At 38.7% G+C, this 26,155-nt stretch overlaps 1 protein-coding gene and 1 long non-coding RNA gene across 9 annotated transcripts in view; one reads left to right on the forward strand and one right to left on the reverse strand.

Annotated features, from left to right (window-relative positions):
• Positions 1-26,155, reverse strand: part of LOC113541460 (actin-binding LIM protein 3) — a 71,501-nt gene that overhangs the window by 522 nt on the left and 44,824 nt on the right. Inside the window, exons 8-23 of one of the 8 annotated variants that reach the window (XM_026938424.3) lie at positions 23,467-23,525; positions 21,770-21,841; positions 19,092-19,247; positions 18,301-18,330; positions 16,441-16,570; positions 14,233-14,331; positions 12,225-12,275; positions 10,437-10,532; positions 9,763-9,827; positions 9,502-9,655; positions 6,009-6,038; positions 5,444-5,502; positions 4,670-4,730; positions 4,075-4,082; positions 2,174-2,254; positions 1-1,380 (exon numbers count right to left, since the gene is read on the reverse strand). The exon at positions 1-1,380 is cut by the window's left edge and continues 522 nt beyond it. In XM_026938424.3, the coding sequence (XP_026794225.2) occupies positions 1,267-1,380; positions 2,174-2,254; positions 4,075-4,082; positions 4,670-4,730; positions 5,444-5,502; positions 6,009-6,038; positions 9,502-9,655; positions 9,763-9,827; positions 10,437-10,532; positions 12,225-12,275; positions 14,233-14,331; positions 16,441-16,570; positions 18,301-18,330; positions 19,092-19,247; positions 21,770-21,841; positions 23,467-23,525 (1,265 nt within the window). In that variant the 3' untranslated portion in view covers positions 1-1,266. Of the gene's footprint in view, positions 1,381-2,173; positions 4,731-5,443; positions 5,503-6,008; positions 6,039-9,501; positions 9,656-9,762; positions 9,828-10,436; positions 10,551-12,224; positions 12,276-14,232; positions 14,332-16,440; positions 16,571-18,300; positions 18,331-19,091; positions 19,248-21,769; positions 21,842-23,466; positions 23,526-26,155 lie in introns of all 8 variants that reach the window. The other 7 variants (XR_008303910.1, XR_008303912.1, XR_008303911.1 and 4 more) reach the window with 7 other exon arrangements.
• LOC117599145 (uncharacterized) lies at positions 13,123-24,635 on the forward strand. The gene is made up of 3 exons (XR_004579576.2): positions 13,123-13,343; positions 23,180-23,349; positions 23,493-24,635. It is a non-coding gene; the product is annotated as an uncharacterized LOC117599145 (long non-coding RNA).

Consider the following 26,155-nt stretch of genomic DNA (forward strand, 5'->3'; position numbering starts at 1 on the left):
CAGTCAAACGCACCACTCCTGCTTAAGGGAACTATTTAGCAAAAATAAATAAATCCAAAATAAATTTTACCAAAAATAGTCTGATGTCCACTGGAGCTATGAAGCTAATGCAGCTAAAAATTCTCACCAAGACAGAATAAATACGAGCCCAGTGGTGTGTCCACGTGGTTCTAATGATGATGTTTAGTGACGTATTGTCAGATTTAAATAAATGATTTTGTAACGAGTCTGTACTGAACAAGAGGAGCTGCATTATCACTGTGATGTACTGGATTCCCATCCAGGGTCTATTCCCACCTCACGCCTAGCGTTCCCGGGATTGACTCCGGATCCACCACGATCCTGACCAGGAGAAAGAGCTCACAGATGAATGAACGAATGAACGAAATTTGTTATCATCTACATAACTTCCAGCTTTCTGGTTCAGAATAATTACAGCGCTAAGGAAAGAAGTAATACAGTCAGTCTAAAATGGTGGCATCTGTTAAGCAATTGGAGACGTATATTGCGGGGAAGAGTTGGAGTGATCTAGTCTGATGAACGCTGAACATGTCTTGGCTGATTTGTGGTAAATTAATCTTCCTGATTTTTGAATGAGGTTGCTGTTAACGTTTCATTAATTAAGGCAAAAACAGGAATGAACTTTTTCTTAATATACATTCTACTCATTCATAAATCTCATTCATTCTCCACCTGAAGAAGAAGAAGAAGACAGACAGTTCAGTTATTTCTGCGTAAGTATGGCACAGTTCGATATGCGCTAAAGACTTTGGTTTTGCAAAATACACACAATACGCTCCCTCACAAGCGATGGCTAAGAAAGAACTCCATACATCCAACGTTCTTCAATCTCGGAGACACAATATGCAGTTTGGACATTTTATAAGATAAGAATAAGATCATTCAGTCCACGCTCTTTGCACACTTGCTGGTGTTAACCTCACGTTCTCACAAATAAGGCAAAAAATGTTCTATCATATACTTCTATACGGTGCAACCTGAAGTTCAGTTGGAAAGGATACTGCAGGAGGTCGAGTCTGAAATAAAATCAAACAAGCCACACACGCTTTATTCCACTGGGTCACTGGATCTGGACAGAGTCTCGCACGTGTGTGAATCAGTCCACAGTGGAGTAGCTGAAGGCTTCACCGTGTCCAGTTTGATGGAACAGATCTCCAATCCAAATCGTTTAGTTCCTTCACACTACTTTAACCCTCCAGAGCTCTCTGCTTGTTGGTCCTGAGGTGAGGTCCACAGCTTTATTTCCTAGAACAGCCTCGCCTGCTTCTTTAGCTCGTTTTGTTTCCACAGTGCCAAGCGCTCGAAATCGGCCATCGTCATCCCAAACACCTGGTAGAACTCGTCAGGGGACAGGTGTCTCTTGGAGGACATGTGGAAGCAGATCATACGTGAACATTACATGGGTATGTTATCTTGGTTATGAGAGCTTATTTATTAAACACACAGACAAGAAATATATTTTAACTGAGAATTTTACAACGCAAAGGTGAGTTTCAGGTTATTTTGAAATCAAGGTCTTTGCACACGTACTCTGCTAATAACTGAGGTGTTTTTTTTTTTGTTTTTTTAAATACATTACACCTCAATGCTGTTGAATTCTTGACTCTGATTGGTCAGAAGGTGTTTAAAAAAACTGTCTTTATCGTTTCTTTATCGTCTTTATCGTTTCTATAGTAACAGCTCATTCACAGGGACTTGTACGGCGGACGCTCCACATCAACGGATTAAAAACATGTGTAATCACTGATCTGGTGAAGTTTTCTCTAAGGAGATGTTTATTTAAGGAAGGAGTCTCCAGTGTCGATGCTTTGTAATGGTCAGTAAGATTTCCTACATCTTCAGGACAGAGGATTTTACGATTCGCAGTTTCTTGGTAACAAGCTGTGTTTTTCTGTCTTATTTAGGAGATAGATAGATAGATAGATAGATAGCTGCTATAACGTAAGCGAGAACAGGAACTTGTTTTGCGGATGTTCCACAAATGCATAAAAAAGATTCAGTACTGTTATTTATTTAATAAAAGAATTGGTTGTGTTGGCAAACTGCGGTGGTATAATAGGAATAAAACACTTCGGGATGTAGCAGCGCATCACACCACCATGTCATGTTTTATTTCTTACTTTTCCAGGTGCATTGCTTTAAACTGATTTACCTCTAATCTCGTCCTGTCCACGTCACCAGGAAGCGGGTTACGACCTCGAACAGTGACGATGAGATCCTGATATGGATAAATCTGTAAACGTCAGAAAGATAACTGACATAACGAACAATGAACAATTAATGATGACGTGGCTCATTCTAGGTGTGGACAATGTGATTAAATTACGCTCAGAGCTTTTATACCACTGACTGCATGAAACTATTGTGCTGTAAATGTTGAAGAAAACAAACTTTTCCATAGAATTACATAGAATATGGCTGTACAGTCTTGCTGGTAGAGCCGCACTGTGAAACAGTACGTTAGCACATCCCCAGAAAAGCTCAATATTTTATACATATTGTGTATTGTGAAAATGTCCAAGCATTGTAAAAGGATCTTTTTGCTTTTTAGCTCATGCATATACAGCAGGCTATAAAATTCTAAATCCACTACCAAGAAGTGTTTTTAAACAGCATTAATATAAACCTAATCATTTTTTAAAACTTGTATTTCTCATACAAAGCTGTATCAGTCTTTATTAAGTTTAAAAAAAACTGCGGACTAAAATCACTAGCAACAATAGGGATCTAAATCTAACTGAATTTTTCTAGATTTCTGTTAAGCTGCTTTATGTAAAAGCATTTTAAATAAAATAAATAAAATTGTGTGTATTTGGTAGCACTGAGATGTTGATGTTTTATATATTGAGCCATTCTTGGGCATCGTTCTCGGTAAATATGGTCTTGATCTCGACTGAGAGTTTCTAAAAATAATGTTTGTGTTGTCTTTTCTTTTTGCATACACAAAGTTTCATGTGAAGTAATTCCTTCTTTTGGAAAACAGACTAATCGTTGGCGCAGCATGAATGAAGCTAACTAGTTGACAGAACTAGCATAATCAGCTCGATTTAAGAACGGATGTTGACATTGCCTTCTAATAAAAAAAAGCCCTTTTTCCCCAATGGCAGGATTCTGGATAATTCTCAAGAGAATTTACAAATGTGAAACTGAATTAAAAGCTTGGATGGGAAAAGAATCTGATGGTTTTCGGTCTTGATCTTGACTCGGCCTTGACTCAATCTCAGCTAGTCCTGGGTTTGGACCTGACAATGGCAGTCTTGACTAGAGCGCTGGTATTTATAGCACACGTTATAGCACATTTTGAGAAAAATACACAGCATAAGAATATATTAAAAAGAAAGTTAGCGGCTTATAAACTCGGACATTTAGACCATAGTGTCTGGGTCACTTACTGTTTAAAAGAAAGTAAAGACAAAATGTTAGGGGGGGTTTTGATAGCTCAACAATTTTAATAAATGCCAAAGTATGTGTCCCTAACCATGTCAGAAAGACACGTAAATTACACATTTAATCACCACTACAACACTTACGAAAAACTTACCACTCCCTGACCGCATATTCGTTCATTATAAACTAAAAATGTAAACATACAGAGAAAGCATTTTATGAATTAGCTAGCTAGTTTGGTCACATGATTGAAATGAGACTGTGTCAACTACATTAGGAAATAATTTACCACTCCAGTGGACTTGTAATTTATGTTACTGTATCTTGCTGCTAGCTAGCCACTAGGTTGTTAGCTAGCTATGTTTAGCATGGTTTATGGCCCTTTTTATTTATAGCTAAGCTGCTTTGTTCCCTTTTTGTGAAAGTTATTGGTGCTAGTTTTTTAAAAGGCTTCTTTGGTTCATATTTAGAACATTGCTAACTGCAGAAAGCAAAACCTGAAGATAAATGATTGGTGACCCCTCTGAAGGTCACTGTCTAATTCACAGTTAAAATGTGAGTTTCACAAACAACTAAAAAATGTCACGGGATTTTTTATTTCATCAAGTAAAAATGGTTCTTGTTCTTTTCCTGGTTTCTTCAGTATCAGGTTGTGTGGTCGCTAACCTTGTATTCTGAAACAGAGAAAAAAAGAGAAAAGCAGGAATCAGTGGCCAAAAGTATGTGCACCCCTGACCATCACAGCCACATGTGCTTGTTGAACATCTCATTACAGATTTATTCCCCCATCGCTATCATAATAAGCTCCACTCTTCTGGGAAGCTTTCCACTAGATGTTGGAGCGTGGCTGTGGGGATTTGTGTTCATTCAGCTACAAGAGCATTAGTGAAATCAGGCTCTGATGTTGGGTAAGGAGTCTCCAGTTCCAGTTCATCCCAAAGGTGTTCAGTGGGGTTGAGTAAGTTCAGGGCTCTGTGCAGGACACTCGAGTTCTTCCACTCCAACCTTCACACACCATGTCTTCATGGAGCTCGCTTTGTGCACAGGGGCATTGTCATGCTGGAACAGGTTTGAGTCTCTTAGTTCCAGTGAAGGGAAACTGTAAAGCTACAGCATACAGTGACATTCTGTACAATTGTGAGCTTCCAACTTTGGGGAAACAGTTTGGGGAAGAAGCACATATGGGTGTGATGGTCAGGGGTGCAGAAACATATGTTGGCCATATAATGTATAGATGTAGCTGGGCTGAGAACACGCGTACCTCTAAATCCCCAATTTACCGCATTGGTGCTGTCGTAATGGAAGTAATCTGCACTGTGGGGCTGCAAAGAGCGTGAACAGATCATTAATGTCAACGTAAACATTTTTAAGATATTTTATATGGACTGTTTAGGGTATTTTAGTGCTCAGACTGGGCACAGCAATGGTTATAATAATAATTAATAATAATAATATAAATAACTTTTTAATAGACTTGTAAGAGACTGACAACTTCAACGGAAAATCTTAGTATTGAACAGGTAAGTGTTACTGCTTAATAAATTATAAGAGCCTATTCACCTTCCATTATGCAAATGCACGGGGTGTTTCCAGTTTCTTTTCAATCAGCAATGTGATTTTCCTGATGAGTGTAAAAGGTGCATATGTGCCTTGCTCAGTTGTGTGCATTGCCAAAGAAACAAATTTAATTTAATTATTTATTAAATGCAGAAAATATTTTTAGTCTCTTTTAGGTTTTGGATGCGCTGCACGGTGTAGCATTGTCACTTCACTGCTCCAGAGTCACTGATTCCATTCTGAGCTTACTGTCTATGTTCTTCTCGTGTCTGTGTGGGTTCCTTCGAGGTTCTTCTGCTTCCTTCCATTGGATTACTGGACTGGCTATGCCAAATTGTCTGTGTGTGTGTGTGTGTGTGTGTCTCTCTCTCATCCAGGGTGTATTCCAGCCTCACAGGATAAAGTGTTTACTGAAGATGAATGAATGAAGGTTTTGGGTGACATCTAATCAATCACAGGATCTCTGCCATCCACTTACCCTGTTTATACCGTTCCTGCCATAGCCTGGCAACGAAGCTGATTTCGAGATGAATGGATCTGCGAGAAACCACACACACACACACACACACACACACAACGCTCAGCAGCTGAACTCACAGTAAGATGAGCTGATGTTAAACATGTAATGATGTTTTATATAGACACAGTCACTGACATGGCAGATGTGAAGACGCTGGGCCGACACTAGAGGGCCCTCTGTGCATGCTTATAGCGATTCAGCTGAAACCAACTGTCTGAAAGCTGTAATATTTCTATTTTTATATATAAATTCATTTTTAGTTTCACTATACATATTAGTAGTAACAGTAGCAATAAACGCAGTACAACAAAAGCATTTAAGTAGCATATATTTATAATATATAATTTTCCACAATCTGGCATTATGAAATACTTTTCGAAGCCAAGATATTCTTTAGTGAGGCCCAAAATCGCTCTGCAGAGACGTAAAGAATGAGCTGAGATCACTCAGAGACACACACATAACAGCACTCACAACATGAGGAGAGGAAGATGAGAAGACATGAGCTGTGTAAATGACTCACCGCTGTCTGCACTGTACTGCGACCTGGGAGCTGGATAGAGAGATGAGGGGAGAGAGAGAGAGAGAGAGAGAGAGAGAGAGAAGGATGAAATATAGAGTTACATCCGTGTGTTTGTAATCGCTCTCCATTCTCTCTCAGAGACAGAGTGATGGGTGTTAATATGGCTGCATTCATTCTGCTGCTCATGAATAATAGACGATGGGGACAAAATCAGTGGGGAAATAAGAAAGACCATACACCCATGGGGGCGGGGCTTATTGTCATTGTTTGACACTGTAAATTGCTCACAGAAGGTCATAAAGGAATACTCCAGCATTTTGGTCCTCATTTCAATCTAATCTATCAGAAGTGTACAGGAGCAGAGAACTCCTTACTGTACTTGAGTACATAACTCACTGTAACTGTACATTATACCTTTATAATAAAGTCATAATTAAGTACTTCAGTTGTTTAAAAATTAAAATATTGTACTTTGCTTCAGCACTGTGATGGGTAGAGATTAAGTGGACACGACCTAGCACTAGAAACAGGCAGACGCAGGAAAACATGGCTCCCACAGATAGAAAATTTGCGTGTTGCTACACTGCAACCAAAACACAACTGAGACAGAGCTGCACTTCCTACCAGAATGCACGAAATACACAGATATCCGAGAGTATATTTTATTTTATTTTATTTTGTCTTTTTAGTTTCATTTCTCCTGTTTTTACACTACCCTCCCTTTGTACTTGCTTTGGCAATACAAATGTATGATTATTTGTCATGCCAGCAAAGCACATGAAAATTGAAACTGAAAACTAATAGAGATTAATTTGGAACAAGTCGAACGTGATGTGTGGAAAAGCTCACGGCAGATGAAGGAGTGATAAACGTTCCCCTGCACTCGAAATTACATTTCTCCACTCTGGCATCGAGCAGTTTAATCACAGCAAAGGACTAAGGTCAGCTGAATGTGTGTGTGTGTGTGTGTGTGTGTGTGTGTGTGTGTGTTAATAATCACTGCTGTCCATCACATTAAGGCTGGGGCGTTCATAAATAAAGGGTCAAAGGTTACGCTGATGTATATACATAAATTCAATCAGTGACTAACAGGAATTTCCTACTGATAGACTGATGGCAAAAATCGTAGAAATGGGCCTTGAGTTCCTGCACATGAACGTGCAAGTAGCATCTCCGTATGACAGACAGGAAGGATTACTGATTACTGAAGAAAAACTATTTCAGAAATTTGACCTTGCTGTGACTTTGACCCTGTTTGGTTTGAATCCAAAATCTAATCAGTTCATCTTCTGCTTTCAGTGATCATTCCATAGAAATCCTACAAATGTTCAACCACTCGTTCTTGAGATACAGCGCTAACGAGAATCTCAGACGGATGGACGGATGGACAACCCGAAAACAAATGCCTCCATCACCTTACAACTTTTTAACAACCTCAGACAAATGGACATGACAGAAAGTCTTACCGAAGCTGCTCTCATGTAGTTTTAGCAGCTTTCTAGACTGGAACTCAAATGCTAAGTTGTGATAGGGAAAGTTAGGAGCTCGTTTTAGCCTTAAGATTCTTAGTGAATACAGCCACAGGAATTTATCTCAGAAATGTAAATACTACCCAAAAATGATGCTTTCATAGAAAGGAGTGCAGGGATAGTGAGCGTATTACAAAATGGCCACAATAACAACATCGGACATGTTGGACGTCTCTGTGCAGGCAATAATCGGCACATGTCTGGGGAGCAGAGTGGGCTTGTGATAAAAGTGTGATATGAAGACAGGGATTCCCTTCTCTCTCTCTCTCTCTCTCTCTCTATCTGACTAATCCGATCACAGTAGGATGCAGTCAAGCTGCCAGACATCCTCATTATTTAACACACACATGCAGCTCTACTTTCATTTCACATACTCATGCTTTCATACTGAATCATGTCCTGTAGAGAACAGAAACGTACATTAGGGGTGAGAGAAATAATTGTGCCTTTGTACGGTGTACCACAATGCTTTCTTAAAATATTCTGCATCCATGCATGAATATTTATTTAAGAATCAATTTATGAAAAATACATTTCTTAACAGACTTTCTATTTTTATTTCTTTTTTAATTTGGCTGATTACAGAAACTGGGTTTACATTTAAAATGTGAGAAAGGGAGAGAAAGAGGGAGAGAGAGAGAGAGAGGGAGAGAGAGAGGGAGACAGAGAGGGAGACAGAGAGGGAGAAAGATATGGAGAGGTAGAGAGGGAGAGAAAGAGAGGGAGAGAGAGATGGAGAGGTAGAGAGAGAGGGGGAGAGAGAGGGAGAGGGAGAGAGAGGGGGAGAGAGAGGGAGAGGGAGAGGGAGAGAGAGAGAGGGAGAGAGAGGGAGAGAGATGGAGAGAAAAAGAGAGGGAGAGGGAGAGAGAGAGAGAGAGAGGGAGAGAGAGGGGGGAGAGAAAGAGAGAGGGTGAGGGAGAGAGAGAGGGTGAGGGAGAGAGGGAGAGAGAGAGGGATAGAGAGAGAGAGGGAGAGAGAGAGTGAGGGAGAGAGAGAGGGAGAGAGAGAGGGAGAGAGAGAGGGAGAGAGAGGGAGGAAGAGGGAGACAGAGAGGGAGAAAGATATGGAGAGGTAGAGAGGGAGGGAGAGAGATGGAGAGAAAGAGAGGGAGAGAGAGATGGAGAGGTAGAGAGAGAGGGGGAGAGAGAGGGGGAGAGAGAGAGGGAGAGAGAGGGGGAGAGAGGGATAGAGAGAGGGTGAGGGAGAGAGAGAGGGGGAGAGAGGGGGAGAGAGGGGGAGAGAGGGATAGAGAGAGGGTGAGGGAGAGAGAGAGAGGGGGAGAGAGGGGGAGAGAGGGGGAGAGAGGGATAGAGAGAGGGTGAGGGAGAGAGAGAGAGGGGGAGAGAGGGATAGAGAGAGGGTGAGGGAGAGAGAGATGTTGGAGAAAGCAAGCAGCACCTTCTTTTTTAAAAGCTGACAAGACCTTTTGCAGTTTGTAAGACGTGTTACACCAAAATTAAAGACAAAATTAAAAAATGAATGAATCGATTAAAACTGTGAAGATTTCCATCTCTAACATATAATGCTCAGAGTGCTGACAGGAAGAAATGATCTTGCATTAACATGCTTGTGGGGAGTGAAATTAAAGTGCGTCATTTCTAAATCTAAGTTTAACCCCAGTATGACCATGACTTCATCACTAAACCCTATCATCATCATCATCACCATCATCACCATCATCATCATCATCATCACCATCATCATCATCATCATCATCACCATCATCATCATCATCACCATCATCACCATCATCATCATCATCATCATCATCATCACCAGTAAGTAGCTTATTGTAGTCAGTGTTCCCAAGATAAAATCATTCTTTTCCCAATGTTAGTTTGACACCAAAACACCATTTTTACACCACATATGTCTTTGCATGCACATCCAGGGAGCTCCCTGTCTGTGTGTGTGTGTGTGTGTGTGTGTGTGTGTGTGTGTGTGTGTGTGGAGTGGGTTCTTACAGCCGTTAACAGTGTTACTGTAGCCCAGACCGGACAGGGTTTCTTTGCTCCCACTGCGAGAGTTGCGTGCACTGGCCCAAGGGTCGTTGTCATAGGAACCAGCCCGGGCCTTCATCTCTTCCTTCAGGATCATCCTCCCGATTCCAGCCTGGATCTGGAAAGCAATTTGAGAGGGAATCCCTGAACCGTGTAGAGAAAGATCACATCATCAGGGCAAGTGAGTGAGCAATGAAGTGAGAAAATAAAGGTGAGTGTATGTACTCTGTTAATGCTCTGACTCCAGCCGTCTTCTTCTCCTCCTGAGGAGAATCTACGAGCTCGAGGAACTGAGAGAGAGAGAGAGAGAGAGAGAGAGAGAGAAATCGTTTCCCCATCAGTCTTTAAAAGTTTAAAGGACGCAAAAGTTTTCAAATCGTGAGTTTTCTACAGTCGTGTTGTCCAGCGTACCTATTTAGGTAACTTTTAGCTAGTTTGGCTATTCTAATGTTAGCTTGCCAGCAGCTGAAGTCATGTGATTATTAGGAATTTCACTAAAAACTTTAGATGCTCTTACCTCGTTACGTTGCATATTTTCCATTTTGACACGATTTAACTCTAGTCCACGTCTCTTCATTTCACACGCTAGTGTGAACGACGACTATTATCACGTCTTCCCTTTGTATTTGTATTTAGGGTTCTGATTTTTTAAAACTCTCCATAATCCATAATTGTGAATTATATGATTTTCTTACTCAGATCTTACACCTAGCAAGTTCTACACGTATTACACAAATCTACATGTATTAAATACACCCCAGAAAATAAACATTTAATGTGACAGGTATCTAATTCAAGTATACAAAATTCATATCCAAACACTCTCAGCTTCCCAGCTCCATACACACCAAGAAGCATAAAAAAACCAAACAAGCTCAAGAAGATATGAATTAACGCACCTTTCGGCGAGCCAGCGTAGTGGCAGTAGTGCTGGTAGTGATCCGGAGATGAAAAAGGGGAAGACAGGATATCTTCATTGGTTTTAGTCTTCGCAGCTTCGTGTTCGTTTTCATCTAGAGGATCAGAAGAGAAAAGGCTGATGGGTAATCTGATGAGATTTTCCTTTGTGAAGGTAGAAATGGCTGAGAGTGAAGGCCGAGTGAGCGGTTCAGGATTAAAGATTTAGGATAGAGAGATATCGAGACTGAAAACGGGGACGTTCAATTCAATTCAATTCCATTCAGTTTTATTTGTATAGCGTGTTTAACAATGGACATTGTCACAAAGCAGCTTTACAGAAATATATACATTCAGGATATAAATTTTAGAAGTATGAATTTATCGCTAATGAGCGAGCCAGAGGCGACGGTTGTGAGGAAAAACTCTCTGAGACATCATGAGGAAGAAACCTTGAGAGGAACCAGACTCAAAAGGGACCCATCCTCATCTGGGTGACACCGAATAGTGCGATTATAAATCATTCCCTTCTATAACTGTGTTCTACATGGACAAATAGTGTGATTGTGTAAACAGGAAATTCATTACAGTTCACATGAAGTCTATTTTGTTGAACTTAGCAACTGTTCACTGATAGAGACTTGAGGGCAAAACTGTACGTGTCAATCACAGTCCTAAAGCTATGATAGCAACTGTAGTCCTAAGCCACTGACATGTGAGCGTACACTCAGTAGCGGAGAGCTGTGTTTAAATACGAAGGATTGAGAAACTTTAAGATCTCAGCTCTGTATCAGAACTCCACCTTTTACATGATGTAAAAGCATCCAATCCAATCGTAGGAACAGAATACAGGAAAGTGAAGAAAACTGAACCGATGATGAATATCCAGTATTTCAGAACGACCATAATCACTGAACAATCATTCAGAAAGTGGAACTTGTTTGATTTGATTACGATTAATTACAAAAGAATTTAATAAATGCGTCACAAAATCTCAAATTTCAAACAAATTAGTTTGATTACTTTGTTTTTGGTAATGTAGAAATATTTTTTAAAAAGTTAATGACTACGCAAAGGTAACTAGAGGAACCAGCCACACAGTATATATATGGATTATACATACGTAGATGAGAAATATAAATATAAATAATTATATTATTCCTTATTTTGTGGATTTTTTTGGTTGAACATAATCTGAGATTTTTTTATTTCAGCCAAAAATGAGTGCACACTTTACTAAAATATGAATTATTTATGAATTAATACTGAACTATTCCAAAAATATATTAATAGAATGAATTATTATAATTATTACATCCCAAAATGATTGCAGTTAAATCACCACTTTCCTGTAAATGCATCACGATACCTCCATTCATATTTTTATGTCATTGTTGTTGTTTTTTTGTCTAAATTGCAATAATCCACACATCATAATCCGAGACGTTTTATTCATCTCTAATGACAGATGGATTGATCGAGGAGGAATGATCGGTACTCACAGGAAGGATGTTTCACCGAGGGAAAGAACAGCAGGAGAGGGAGTGAAGGAAAGAAACAAGATCAGAGGACAGAAGCGGGTAAGGAACAGTATGTACGTATCTACACTGTACTCTATACTTCTTCAAAATGAGCAAAAATATGTGAAATATGACCAGACACTTTGTGACATTTATAAACTAGCATTAAAGTAGCGCTGGAGACACGGCAAGGTATCTAAACACATCACGGCTCATTGTCTCCAGAACAAGAGGAGTGTCTCGTTCAGAGAGAAGAGTCTGCACAAATACCATGTCTCTTATAGATGGGTGGCTTCCTGTAGATGTTGGCCTCCGCAGTGGCTGAAGACAGAAACAGAAAGTGAAGGAGAAACAGTGAGGAAGAAAAGGACATTATGGTAGAGATGTGGCAGGACACTGTGGTAGAAAAGAAGTGAAAAGGACACAAAGGAAGGACATCCTGGTCATGTCCCTATTCATCATCTGATCTGAAGTTCTCAAGTTCTAGGGCTACAATTCAGTACTACAGAAAACGAATAGCTGGAATTTATTCTACTGAGGTTTCCCTGGGACGATTCAAGGAAGTGGAGAAAAGAGACACGAGAGACATTCTCAGAAAATGGTGACAAACCTGTCCTTTAATTTATTGGCCATGAAATAGTTTTCAAGAATCCCCACGGAATACAGCATGTCCCAAAAGTCTCCATACATAAGGGAAATGAACACTTTAGTAAAATATCTTCCAAAATTTTTCATACTTAGTTTATAACATATATATTTTTCAGGTAGCCTTTAAGAACGCCTTTGACAAAAGAAGAACATATCGAAATCATTCTCATGGCTGGATCGGGAAGCAGTCGCAAGGTTGCGATGGACTTTAACAGGAAACATGGCGAGCACATCACACACGACACTGTCGCCAAACTTACTAACAAATTCAAAAAGACTGGAAATGTTGCAGATCAACCGAGAAGTGAACTGACGAAGACACAACCGACGTGGTGCTGGCAAATACAGTCCCCTGTGTATGGAGACTTTTGGGACACCATTTAAAAAATAAATAAATTCTTTGAAACCGCCACGTGCAGTCCCACAGGCCAGCTGTACTGTTTTAGAGGATTTTATTGACATTTAAAAATTTTCCTCATTCATTTTAGTATCACGGGCTGAACATAAGTATGAGGTCTATCATATATAAATTAGCAGAATAATATAAGTTTTTAATAATATAAATCATTTGAAAAAAAGTTTGTCCATGCATTTCAGGTCATGTCATGACAAGTGGTTAGCTATTTTACAAACCTGTATTCTGAAAGCACAAACAGTTGCGTATAAGTGCTTCCAGGGTCAAAGTTCAGGAGAATGAGCGGCCATTTCAACCAGCACCAGCAGAGGTTCTCTCCACACTCGGTAAGTTAATAATTTACTTGTAAATTCGTTTTTTTCTTGTGGAAAATTTAGATATGACTTTGGAGTTACACCTTTCAATCTTCCTGTAAATACTATGACCAGAAAAAATGATTTAACAGAATGATTTATTGATGCCGGTGTGTTTAATGATGTGTAATTTGAGATGATGTTCTGATGATGATCTCGGAAAATATGTCTTTAACGGAAATCTGTCACTGGTGTTTGTGTCACTGGTGTTTGTGTCACTGGTGTTTGTGTCACTGGTGTAACGGCCTGTGCTTATGACACTAATGACAGTTAATAACTCCAGTGACTTACAGTAATGGCACTACCTTAAAAATCAAAAATACTGGCTATTCGCTCGAAAAGAATTTCTGAATAGAATATGAAAACGTAATTTAAAATGTGAATGTTTTAGCTGGTCAGAAAGTCACCATATTTTGAGAATGAAGCTGAAGAGCAGCAAAATGTTTTCCAACATATTCTTTGCAATATGGAGGTGTTTCAAAGGTGCAGAAAACACACACACCCACCCACACACACACACACACACACACACACACACCAACACAAGAAAGCTTGTAGTTGATGGTAAACACGACATCTTGGATTGGTGGTTTTAAAGATTTCATAATGCAGTAGTGTGTTTTACGTTTCTCTTAAATACCCCTGACACAGATATTAGTTACACTCGCTACTGTTGTTGAAAGCCCCGGGTTATTTCATGGGGGACCAACGTGGAGTGGTTGATGGAAAAGAGAGAATGCGTTATATATGAGGATAGAAGAGTTTTAACATGTATGCCCTTCAGATTCGGCGTCATTCCCTTTCCACGGCTGGTAGTGGAATTGGGATGATGAGGGTGAGTGAAGAAGAAGCAGCAGCCTACCTGGCACATGGAAATGCCTGGGTGCTTGGTACATGGTGGACATGTTGGATCTGGCGTCGAGCTGACTGTAACAGGGAGAACTCCTGCCACTCTCAGTGCCTGCAGTCAGCCCAAGACCAATCAGAAAGCAGAGCATGAGTGCAGTCTGGACACGCCCATTTCCCATGATCCCAAACACAGGCTGGCGTACAAGCTGACCAATGAGGATATGAGTCTATTGAGCCAAATTCGTTTTTTTTACACTGTGTGATTTCAGCAGTCTTTTATTACAGACGCCTCACACTGTACAAGATCTAAATAAAATCTGGGCTGAATCCTGTAACAGACTGTGTGACAGCGTGTGTCTCCACGTCAGATTGCACGATAAAGATCCTCTAACGACAGACCTGCGGTTAAAGAACACGATACGGTTCTGCTTTCGTCATCAATCAGCGTGATCTGGAAATCAGCTTGTGCAGAAAACACAAACACTCCTCAACGTGAGCTTGAGATGATGCTGAGATTTGTTGGTCATTAAAAGGTTTTATTTATGTTTCGCCATCGCAACTGCCGTTTTTTTAGCTATCCCATGAGTTTGGCGTCATCCTGTGCGCTCACACTGAGCTTTTAATAAAACATTTCTGACCAAAGAATTATTTTATGATGTGTGGTATTTGTTGGGCTGAAAATCACACAGTGTAAATCTGAATTAAAACATACTATACATGGACATGCAAAAAAAAAAAAAAAAAATCAAAGACCCCTTTTACATCTGGTTGTTTCATGTGTCATGCTTCTGGATTGCAGTCAGAATAAATCTCCAGTTAACCAGCCTGAAATCTGAGTTAGCAAACATGTGACCATCTACTTCCTGTATTGTTCCTTGTTACCAGGTGATTTTACCGTGATACTCGATATGTCTAATGACCACATGTAAACGGGATCAAAAAGACAAATCCAATCCAAAATGTTTACAGTTCGCCTTTAACATTCAACTGATAAAATATTTCAATACCATCAGTGAACATTTCTGATCCAATAATAACTTTAACACAGTTCAACGACCTTGAAGTTTAAATATTAAAGGCAAAAAGGAAATAGTGATCTGATGAATATGATCTTACATATTCACAACATTTTTGTATCAGATTTTAATTGAACAATTTGATATTATTTAGAAAGATTTATGAGTGAAAACATGGCCATCTTGTACTAGGATACACACTGAGGAGTAACAGTATCATGGATAAAGCATAATGTGGAATGGACTGCTCTGGTTTTGGAGAATATTTTCCTTTAAAATAAACTTTGCCTAAAAGAGAATGTATATACGTATGTGTGGCATCCTGGGAAATACTTCAGAACACACTCAAAAAAGATGAAAAATCAGCTTTTAATCAAAACTGTTTTTTTTCTGCCTACTCTACTGTAAGAAAACATAATTATATTTTATCAAAATGATATTGAAATGTTTTTATCTAGGCAACTTTCTAATCTTGCCCTTCTAGTCTGCCAGCAGATAATGTTGTGTAAGAAAACCGTTTAATAAACACAGCGCTAAAAACCTCGCTAGCTAAGGGTGCTTTTCTTGCAAAATGAACATCATGCTTTGATTAAGTTGTTGGATGGTTACATGACGCAGTGAAATGAACACAAGCCTAATCAAATCAGAATCAATTAAGAAGCGCGCTTACATACTCTGTACAGACGACAAGTTTTAAATGTTTAAATGACAATAAAAAGACGTTAATAAGCGACTTTACCTCGGGTGATGACACAGACACTGATGTGGATGATGCGGATAATCAAATTTCCTACTGTAAATGTCTAATTCTTTAAAATATTGCAGTAATGCATTGATGTAGTTTTCTATCAATGCATTGGGTTAGAAATGAAGAGGTAGGTGAGGCATCTTTTGGTGGAATTGGAATATCTTTAATTGCAATTTTTTTCATTTTTTCACTGTTGGATGTAAACAGATTCTTTAATAATGCTAGAACTTTACTTATGATAAACATATGTTGTCAAAATTTGACCATGTGAAGGATTTTCCCAGAAGGCCACACATCTGAATGATGCATTTGAAGGTTTTCAGGCATCCTGAACATTTGTAGTAATAATCAAGACTCAATAACTGCCAAAAAAGTTCAGCTTTGGACAATCACGCTCTGTGTGTATGAGTGTGTGTGTAAGAAAAGGAATAAGGCAGGACGCTGGATGAGGACTGACCATAGCGGTAGTAGAGCTGAGGGGAGCGTGGCACAGCGGGAGACATTCCCTGACGGCTGTAAGTCGGTGAGTCGATGTAGCCTGGGCTGGAGGAACGCCGATGCCTGAGGTCCAAGCCGTCGTAGATATCCTGTCAAATACAGAGCAGGGGATCATTTAAACGCAAGCTGCATCTTCTGCTAAAAATCTTTAACCTTTACCTTCCAGAAGCTGATGTATAGTCCAGTTCTCACTACTGTAACTACATATCATTTCCATTAGATGAATAATAATAATAATATTAATATTATAATAATAATTCATGAATAATTACTTGGCTTGGGACATACAGAGCCCCTCTGGTGATATCGCTAATTTAAAAAAAAAAGTGTGGCCAAGACTTAGTAAGGTGTGGGAATGAAATCAATATTTTGAGGAAACGAGTTAATTAAGTCTTGGCCGTATATATATATATATATATATATATATATATATATATATATATATATATATATATATATATATGTATATATATATGTATATATATATGTATATATAATTTTTTTTTTTTTTTTAATGGAAACCACCACATGCTTAGGGAGAAGCTCATCTGTTTTAGCCAAGATAAAGACACTGGAGAATTTACATGCACACTTTATTATAAATTACAGTACATATCTTACTTTTGCATCAGTTTGTTGAATTAAAAAATAGATTTTTATATGAATAGTGTATATTATACAGCACAAAACAGTTCTGTCATTTACAATAACTAGATAAAACAGATGTAGTAATGGTAAGAGCTCTCCTCTATTATTGTTATTAAATATGAAGTCTGGAGCCGGGAGTCCAAGAGAGCAAAATTAGCCGTGTTCTCTGGGTGGGAAGGGCATATTCTCTTTCTCTCCTGTCAATCACAGTGACACTAGCCAATCATGGGCATCTGTGAGCTTATAGTATGTGGAAGAGGGCGGATAGCGCTTTTCTCGAAGTGTGTTATGCTGCAGTTTGAAAAGATGAGGTTCGCTTGGCTTCAGATGTCTCGGAGGAAACGTGTAAACCTTCATCCTCCCTGGTTTGTAGCTGTTTGTAGCTGTAAGACAGGGGAGATCTGGCTGGTGAATGGTGGTGACGTGCATAATTTTCAAGACCGGATTTCATATTAAAGAATTATCAGAGTAGAGGTCGTTACTACATCATACATTATTTTCCCCACCATCTCTCAAGATACAAGGAGGACACGCATCAAGCTGGTTTCTCTTCTGTCCCGGTACCCAGGTGGTGGAATGAACTTCTCCTGGCTGTCCAAACTGTCCGTCTTCCTATGAAGATAAAAACCTACCTCCTCCTCAAGCACTTGAATTAGCACTTTGTTTATCTATTATTAAAAAAATCCTCCTTGTCTTGTGTTTTCCTTTCATATCGTACTAACCGTCCAAACAGGGTTTTAGACTGATAGTACTCTTTGATGTGTCTCATAGTGACTACAAAATCGCTCTGGACAAGGGCATCTGCTAAATGCTATAAATGTAAAGCTTCATTTTATCTAATTATTGTAAATGACAGAACTGTGATGTTCCAGTCGTTATTAATTTTGTAAGTAGCGATGTCACCAGCGGGGCTCCGTACCAACGGCACAATGGCAACCAAAACACATTTTAACCTTCAGGAGACCCAATCTTCACATTATTTTTAAATTAACATCATAAGCAACTTCTTAGACAATATAAAACTCTATATGTAGCAGCTTGAGTAAGAGTCAAACTCTCAAAAAAAAGAAAAAAGAATATAAAATCCCAAGTAAGGTAAAAATTTGAATTATTACTTCCATTATGTCTCCTGCGGCTATTTTAGTGAATTCTGACCAAAGCGCTTTAGTACCTGAGAATACACAGAGAGAGATCCCAGAGACTGCGGTCAGTGCAGGAGAGGAAAGAAAAGAAGAAAATGAAGTGAAGTCAAGCAAGCACAAATTCATTTCACACTCCATTACTCAATCCTTTCCAGGTCCATGCCAGAAGATGGGAGGTGGACTGACAGAAAAAGCGGAAAAGAGTGATCCATGTGAAATGTGATCATTCGCATGAACGCTCTTGTTTGTATAGTTTGTATATATTTAACAGAAAATAAGAGTTTAAGGATATTCACTCTGAGAAATAAAGGTACCCTGCTGTACTTTACCTCGCTGCTGTCATGGTACCATCAAGGGTACGTTTATTACGTATCTTTCAACTGGGAATATGAATATGTCTTACAATATAAGGTACAAAATCAGACCACTGTTTAAAGCTTTACTCTAAAAGGTGCAATGCAGGTAAAGGATACACTCTAAAGGTACAAAAGATGTACCACTCCAGTGATAAAGCAAAGTACAGTACCTTTAACTCTAAGACCTTAGATTGGCAGAATTTTTAAAAAAATTTTTTGGAATAAAACACTCATGCTAATGGACGACAAATCCTGAATCCATGCACCATCGTCTATTATCACAACATAACCATGCAGCTAAAACCGTCCATCCGCTCACATAAGCAAAAGCAAAAGCAAGAGGCAAAAATAATTCCATCATCATTCCAATATCAGTTCATTAGGATGCACTACAGAAGGCAATAAGGAGTAACAGAAGGACTCTAGTACTGATGGCATTAGCACTAAGCCTAGCATCTCAGTACCTCCCCATAGCGGTAACGCTCTAGCCTGTCATCAGAGAAGTATCTGTGATACGCCTCGTAAGGAATGAGATCGGGTCGCGGCTCGTCGTATACAGCGTTAAGCTTAGGTAATGAAGACAGAGCCCTGTGACTGAGGATCTCATTCTCCACTCTGGCCTAAAGAACACACAAAGGACAGAACAGAGGAGACAGGAACACGTGAGACACACACACACACACACACACACACACACAGAGATCCAGATGGAGATTGGAACTGGCATCGCAGCAGGCTTCTGACCGCACATACCACAGATGTCCCCACACACACACACACACACACACACACACACACACACACACACACACACACACACACACACACACTAGGGGTGGGTGATATGACAGAGATATATCACGATTCTTGAAGGTGTTTCTATCAAACACAATATGTATCACAGTATTTAGGTTCACAAACTATCAGCAATACGGTAGACTGTTAATAATAAAGAAATGTATTTTTGTAATAAACATTATTTTATATTAAAAATGTAATGCTGTACATACTGTACAGTATATGTGCACATTATTAATAAACAACATTTCTATCGATAAAAATATATTTTCTGAATTATTCTACTTTATTTTAAGTGTATATATATACAGTATGTGTATGTAATATATATATTATACACACACGTTATCATCACATCAGCAGCTTTCAATGAGTGTGCAATTATTTTTTAATTATTTAACAATTAAAACTGATTATATGAAAAAACACAATGTACATAATATCTCAAAAAAACATTGTGATGTTATTTGTAATGATATTCATATTATATCGTCATATCACCCAGCTCTAACACACACAAATACACACTCAAACACATGTTCAAGCAACATATACCTGCATGCTCAACAGACACACACACACACACACACACACACACACACACACACAGGTTTTGTGGACAGATGTATGGCATCATGTGCTTACTTATGAACATGGCAATAACATGACAAGAAGTGAAAACATGGTGATGAGGTCAGAGAATTTAATAATAATAATAATAATAATAATAATAATAATTTAGTGTAGCCAAGAGGTGGGAGGAAACATCATCGATATCACATCATATCAGAAAGCCCTACAGGAAGTCTAAACTCACGTGTTGCAGTCCATAACCCTTTATGTGAAAGAAGTATTCTTGTAGAATTGTTTTCATGAATGGAATATTTCTCTAAAGGTGCAATAGGTGATTTTTTTTTCTTACTAGTACAAATAATGTCAAAAAATCTGTAGAAATAATAATAATACTAAACAAAATAATAGTTGAAGCTTGTCAACTACAAGCTCAAGTGTATTACACGGCTGAGAAAACTCATCTGGGAAACGTTATGGACCAGAATGCTTGCTTGTTTTGGGATGAGCCTGTAGTCAGTTATTTTATAGACCCTCCTCAATGCCCCTTCACTCAGACTGAATTCAGCAAGCGCCCAGCGCAGCCAGAAAATTCTCCTGTGAGCAAAAAGTCACTTTGTGCCTCAAAAAAATTTGATGTCAAGAAACACAGTAAAACCAGAATAAACAAAGGCAGTGCTTTTCCATGATGGAGTCATTTCTTACTGGAGAAGGGGATGATGCTGAACTAGAGATGTTATTAGCGATGTTTCTCATGGACGGGTCTGTAAACACAGTCTGTGTGAAGCTTTGAATTGTTCATCTGGACGGCTATACATAACAAATCAAGTAGATACGTTTTTTTCCCCATAACAATGAAAAAAAGGACAGCGAGTGCACTCATGACTGTTCTCATAAATTCTAATAAAATATCAGCTGCACTTTGTGTTTATAATGTTTTGTGTTGTAACGTGGTTTTCTCGAGCAGATGAATGTCCGAGCGCGCTTGAAAGTGACGACGTGGCGGTTCTTGCTAATGCTAACTCTAGTTGAACAAAAGTAGGTTCTGGGGGCGGAGCTTTGTGTGCATGTGTGAGAATAGGGGACGAATTCCAGGAGTAAAAAAATATCATTCAAATCTCCTTCCGTTTCAGCTATTTAACCGCTAGAGAGCTGCTCTTGACAAATCTTACCTGATGCACCTTTAATGTGATACAGGAGCAAGAAAAAAGTCTGCTGAGTGCAGAATCATGTGCTGATAGTGAATTACTGAATAAAAAAAAATCCCTCACAGGCAAGAATTTGCATAAACGCACAATCATACGATAAACACAAACTACTGAAAACTATATCAGTCTTCATTAGCCTCATTTCTCACAGCTGAGCACAGGCACAGTTTCCTACTGACTGTGTGTGTGTGTGAAGTGTGTGTGTGTGTGTGTGAAGTGTGTGTTGTGTGCGAGTGATGTGTGTGTGACCTGTGTTTTTGTGTGTGTATGTATGCGTGTGTGTGAGAGTTGTGTTTGTGTGAGATGTGTATGTGAGTTGTGTGTGGATGTTGTGTGTGTGTGTGTGTGTGTGTGAGATGTGTATGTGAGGTGTGTGTGTGTGTGTGTGTGTAAGATATAAATGATGTGCTCACCAATACAGTAGCATTATAAAGAGTAAGGTGAGGTGTGTGTGAATTGTGTGTCAGATGTGTGTGTCAGATGTGTGTTTGTGTATGTGAACTGTGTGTGAGATGTGTGTGTGTGTGCTGTGTGTATATGAGGTGTGTGTGTGGAGTGTTACTCACACAAATGACCCGGCTGGGAGATCCTATACTGGAGCCGGGAGGAGAGATGGAGGCCTCTGAGGTGCGTCTTAGCTGCAAGAATACACACACACACACACACACACACACACACACAAACACACACACATATTTAGAAACATGTCTTATAAAAACCCACAAAAACACTCGTAGCTGATGCTTGGAGTTCTTGGAGTGGCCGCATTTTCATGAACTGCGATGTTGTGGGCGTGGCAGATGCAGTATATCTTGGTCTTCTTTTGACCATCAGGTCATGAGTTTATTAAGAACACATAACACAAAGGTGTAGGAGATAATCAATCATATCAGTGTTTTATTACATAAAAATAACCCTCTTCTCCTGCTCTTTGTGTCATGATTCCCAGCGTCAACATTCCCAACATGGCTGAAGTTCCCCTTCTCTACTTTTACATTAGTTTATAGCAGAATTGGCTTTAGATCAGTTAATATACAGACACAGTAAAATTATTAATAATGGCTCTTTTGAGAAGGAAAACATCAGTGTTAGTTATCACTAACATTAGCCGGCTTGCATGTTGCTGTGCTGCAAGTTCAGTCCAAAGTGTTGATGAATCATGAATCATGAATGTTTGAAGGTCACTAGAGTAGAACAGAACTTACAGGAACTCAGGCCTGTCACTGTAGAAGTGCGGTTAAAGTTAAAGTAGCTGTTTATGAGCTTTATGTGGTCTGACAGAGCAAACGAAAAAACACGAGATTGGAATTTATCACTACAACTTGCAAATTCCCGCTTACAAGGTGCCACAAACACAGCATAAGACTTCTTATATATCATAAACACTCTTTTATTAAAGTCTTTTGTGCGTTTGTATCCTGTTTTTAAGCACTGCCGTGTAGACAGTGGGTGTTATATCGGCTAATGGACGAGTCTGGTGTTTAGTTTTCTTCTTCTGATTCTATTCAGTATGAATGCTGTTCCAGGCATAGAGACACATTAGCTGTGTATAATTCAGATTCACTGTCCATGACTGAGTTGTGTGTTCTCATTTCAATTCAGTTTGTTGTATTTATTTGGAGGAAGTTGGGAGTGGGATTTTAAGCCTCAGTTTGAAGTAAAATATCATTTTGGCCTCATGTTTGCGCTCTTAGACAGCAGTGCTGGTGGGCAGGAATACTGACGTAGTTTGGGGAAAGTTTGACAATTTTGAATAGAGTTGCAGCCATGAGTTCGGTCTCAAGACATTTTCTGTATCGACTTGGACTTGTCTCTGACTTATTGGCATTTATTAGTACTTGGTTCTTGTCTCAGGCTTGGGTATTGGTCTTGCTAAATATGGTCTCGATCTCGACTGAGACTTTGTAAAAATAATGTACATGTTGATGTTTCTTTTCGCATACGCAAAGTTTGAAAGACGTATTTGCTTCTTCTAGAGATCAGCCGAATCAGAGGCAAAATGCACGAATGAAGCCGACTCGTTGAAATACATCTTTGGATTCGAATTTGATGGTTTTACGTCTCGAGCTTGACTCGGTCTTGCCTAGTCCTGGTCTTGCACTTGATGAGGGTCTTCTTGACTACAGCCCTAATTTTGAATCTTTAGGTATGTTCATTTTTGCTCACACACACACACACACACACACACACACACACACACACATGTAAATTATATACAATTAATTTACACTTAAACCTTTATGAAAAGAGTTCTGTCTCTCACCCTGAGCTTCCTCTCCATCCTCGCAGCCTGCTTACACATCAGATGCCACACCTCCGAACCTGCAACACAAAATAACCCATAAGAACGTTCCAATTCATCTCTCCAGTCAAAAGTGATGAGTTTTTTAGCTTTAGCACTTCTGAACAGAGGAAGTAACTCGCTCAGGGCCAGATGTGTGTACGTAAGGAGACGTTCACAACGTGTCTGAAATTAACATTTCATTTTCTAAAGCTGTAGCTCATCACAGAAACCCAAGACACATGGAACCATCTACTAAATGCACTGTGTGTGTGTGTGTGTGTGTGTGTGTTTTAAAAGCTGCTGTGAAGTGGTACAGACAAAAAGCTCGGGACTTGTAAAGAGGAAATACAAGTTCAGTAACAAAGATAATGTGTTTAATAAAAGAAGTTCTCATGCAGTAAAGTTTTAATGAAGAAGAACAATCACACTGTATTCATTTTTCCTGTGGTTGATTGTGGCTTTGGAAAATTGGCAGATCTCACCAAAGTGCTGTTTAATGTGTTGAATTTCTTGTTAAATGTCAGGAAAATTGATGTTTCTGTTCCTGATGTAATGCATTATAACCAGATCTGCATGACAAAAGCAGCTCAATTGATAAACAGCATTAAAACAAACCGCTTCCCCCCGAATAATTCTTTCTTAGTTCAAAGCCCTAAAATAGTCCTGTATTATTACACACGCTGTCATGAATAAAATATATAGGAAATATACAGGAAACAACTGAGCCACAAGAATGGAGCCCATTTTTTTGAGACCTGCACAAAAACTGACCGCGGCTAATCGCCCAATATTTAGTACATCAGACAGGAATATGTAATCAGCTGCACTTCACATTTCTCCAATCTGCTGTTTTCCTCACTTTTTGCTTGATCCTCCCTCATCTGCATGAGAAACAGAAACGCACTTTGCATGTTGCCGTGCTTAAGTTGCGTGTTTAGGCTTGCACACCAGGTTCTTACATAACACACAAGGCTTTTGGTGCAGAATGAGACCTAATTACAGCTGAGAACGGGAGCAAACAACAAAATATCTGGCCCTCAGTGTCTCCTTGTTGTTTGCCACACACACACACACACACACACACTTGAAAGAACCCAAACATTTTTTTTTAAATAAAAAATCCATAAATACCTTGAGCTAAATCAGATGGTATGCAGAAAATAACACAGACACAATCATACTGTAACAGGAAATAATAAAATATTCTTTAGATTATTTAGTACTAATTAAAAGTCATATATTTATATCTTACAGAGTAATCATTTCCATCACTTTCACTTTTTCTTTTGTCTTTATCAGCACCACAAAAACTCCAAAATCAATCAACGTTCATTAGATGAAGCTCTGAGAACGTTCATTAGGTGACTACATTCACCACATCGACGTAAAAACGCAGGTATAAAGATGTTTTACACCCTGAGGCTGTTGGCAGGAAGCTGCTCCTGGATTCATGCCAACAAAACTTTCACAGCTTTATAAAAGTTCAGAAAGAGGATTAAAAAAAAAACAAAAAAACTAGTGAGCCATATAAAATAAATCTTTTTTTTTTCTGGTAAAGGCTCCATAGTGTTTGATAAAATACAAATCCTCTTTAATGTAAGTTTATATGTTAATAAAACAGTTCAGTAAGCACTGAAATCCGTCTCAGGGGTTAAAGCTTTTGATCAGAAGGTCATGAGTTCAAATCCCAGCACCTCCATCATGCCTGAACTGTAAGTCGTTTTGGATAAAAGCATCAGGCTGAATGTAGTGGATTGTATTTTAGTTTAAATCTACAGTATATTACTGTAAACATACAGTGAAACATACTGTAAAATTACCATAATTCCCTGTAAATCCAGTACAGTACTGTGCAAAAGTCTAAGACACCCTCATGTTTTTAAATACTACTTTTGTCTTAGATGTTTATTTATTTATTTATTTTTACGACTTCGGCATTATTGGCTCTGTAAAGCCATTGTAGATTTCCAAATGAAATGAAATGTTACAGAAAAATGTCTGGATGCCAGTAAAAAAAAAGCAACAGATCAATCTCCAGAAGAACTGAGGCAGATTCTCCGAGAGGTTTCGAAAAACCTGCCAGTTAATTCCCTTATAAAACTGCAGTGTAGCTGAGACCTGGTGTTTAACTGCGTAAGTCTGGAAGTCTTTGCTTTACAGCAGTTCTTGACATGTTCCTAAGCCTTTTGTACAGTACTCTACATTACAGGAAATATGTTTTACAGTCATTTCTTTTTACAGTGATGGCTTCTACCTCATTATTATTATTATTATTCTTTAACCTTTGACCAATTTGTCATTACATAAATCCCGAAACTATAAAACATCATTTGCAATTTGTTAGAAAAGTGTTTGACAAAATAAAAAGAGACACTTCGTTGCTAACAATTTTCTGTAAATTAAATTCAATTATCTGTCTATAAGCAGTTATGAACCATATTTTTCCACAATCTTGATAACAATCTGCATTATATGAATAACGAACAAAACATCAAAGTATAATGAAATATTTTATTATAATTTAGTTACTTTATTTGGTTATAGTCAATAAACAGTTTTGAGAATCCTACACTATCATGAAAGATTGTGGATTATTTTGTGTTAGTTATTTCATGTTTGAGAAATACACATGCATTAAAGGGATAGAACTTTTAAAAAAAATTTTTTT

The sequence above is a fragment of the Pangasianodon hypophthalmus genome, chromosome 15 (assembly GCF_027358585.1).
Source record: "Pangasianodon hypophthalmus isolate fPanHyp1 chromosome 15, fPanHyp1.pri, whole genome shotgun sequence".
Lineage (NCBI taxonomy): Eukaryota > Metazoa > Chordata > Actinopteri > Siluriformes > Pangasiidae > Pangasianodon > Pangasianodon hypophthalmus.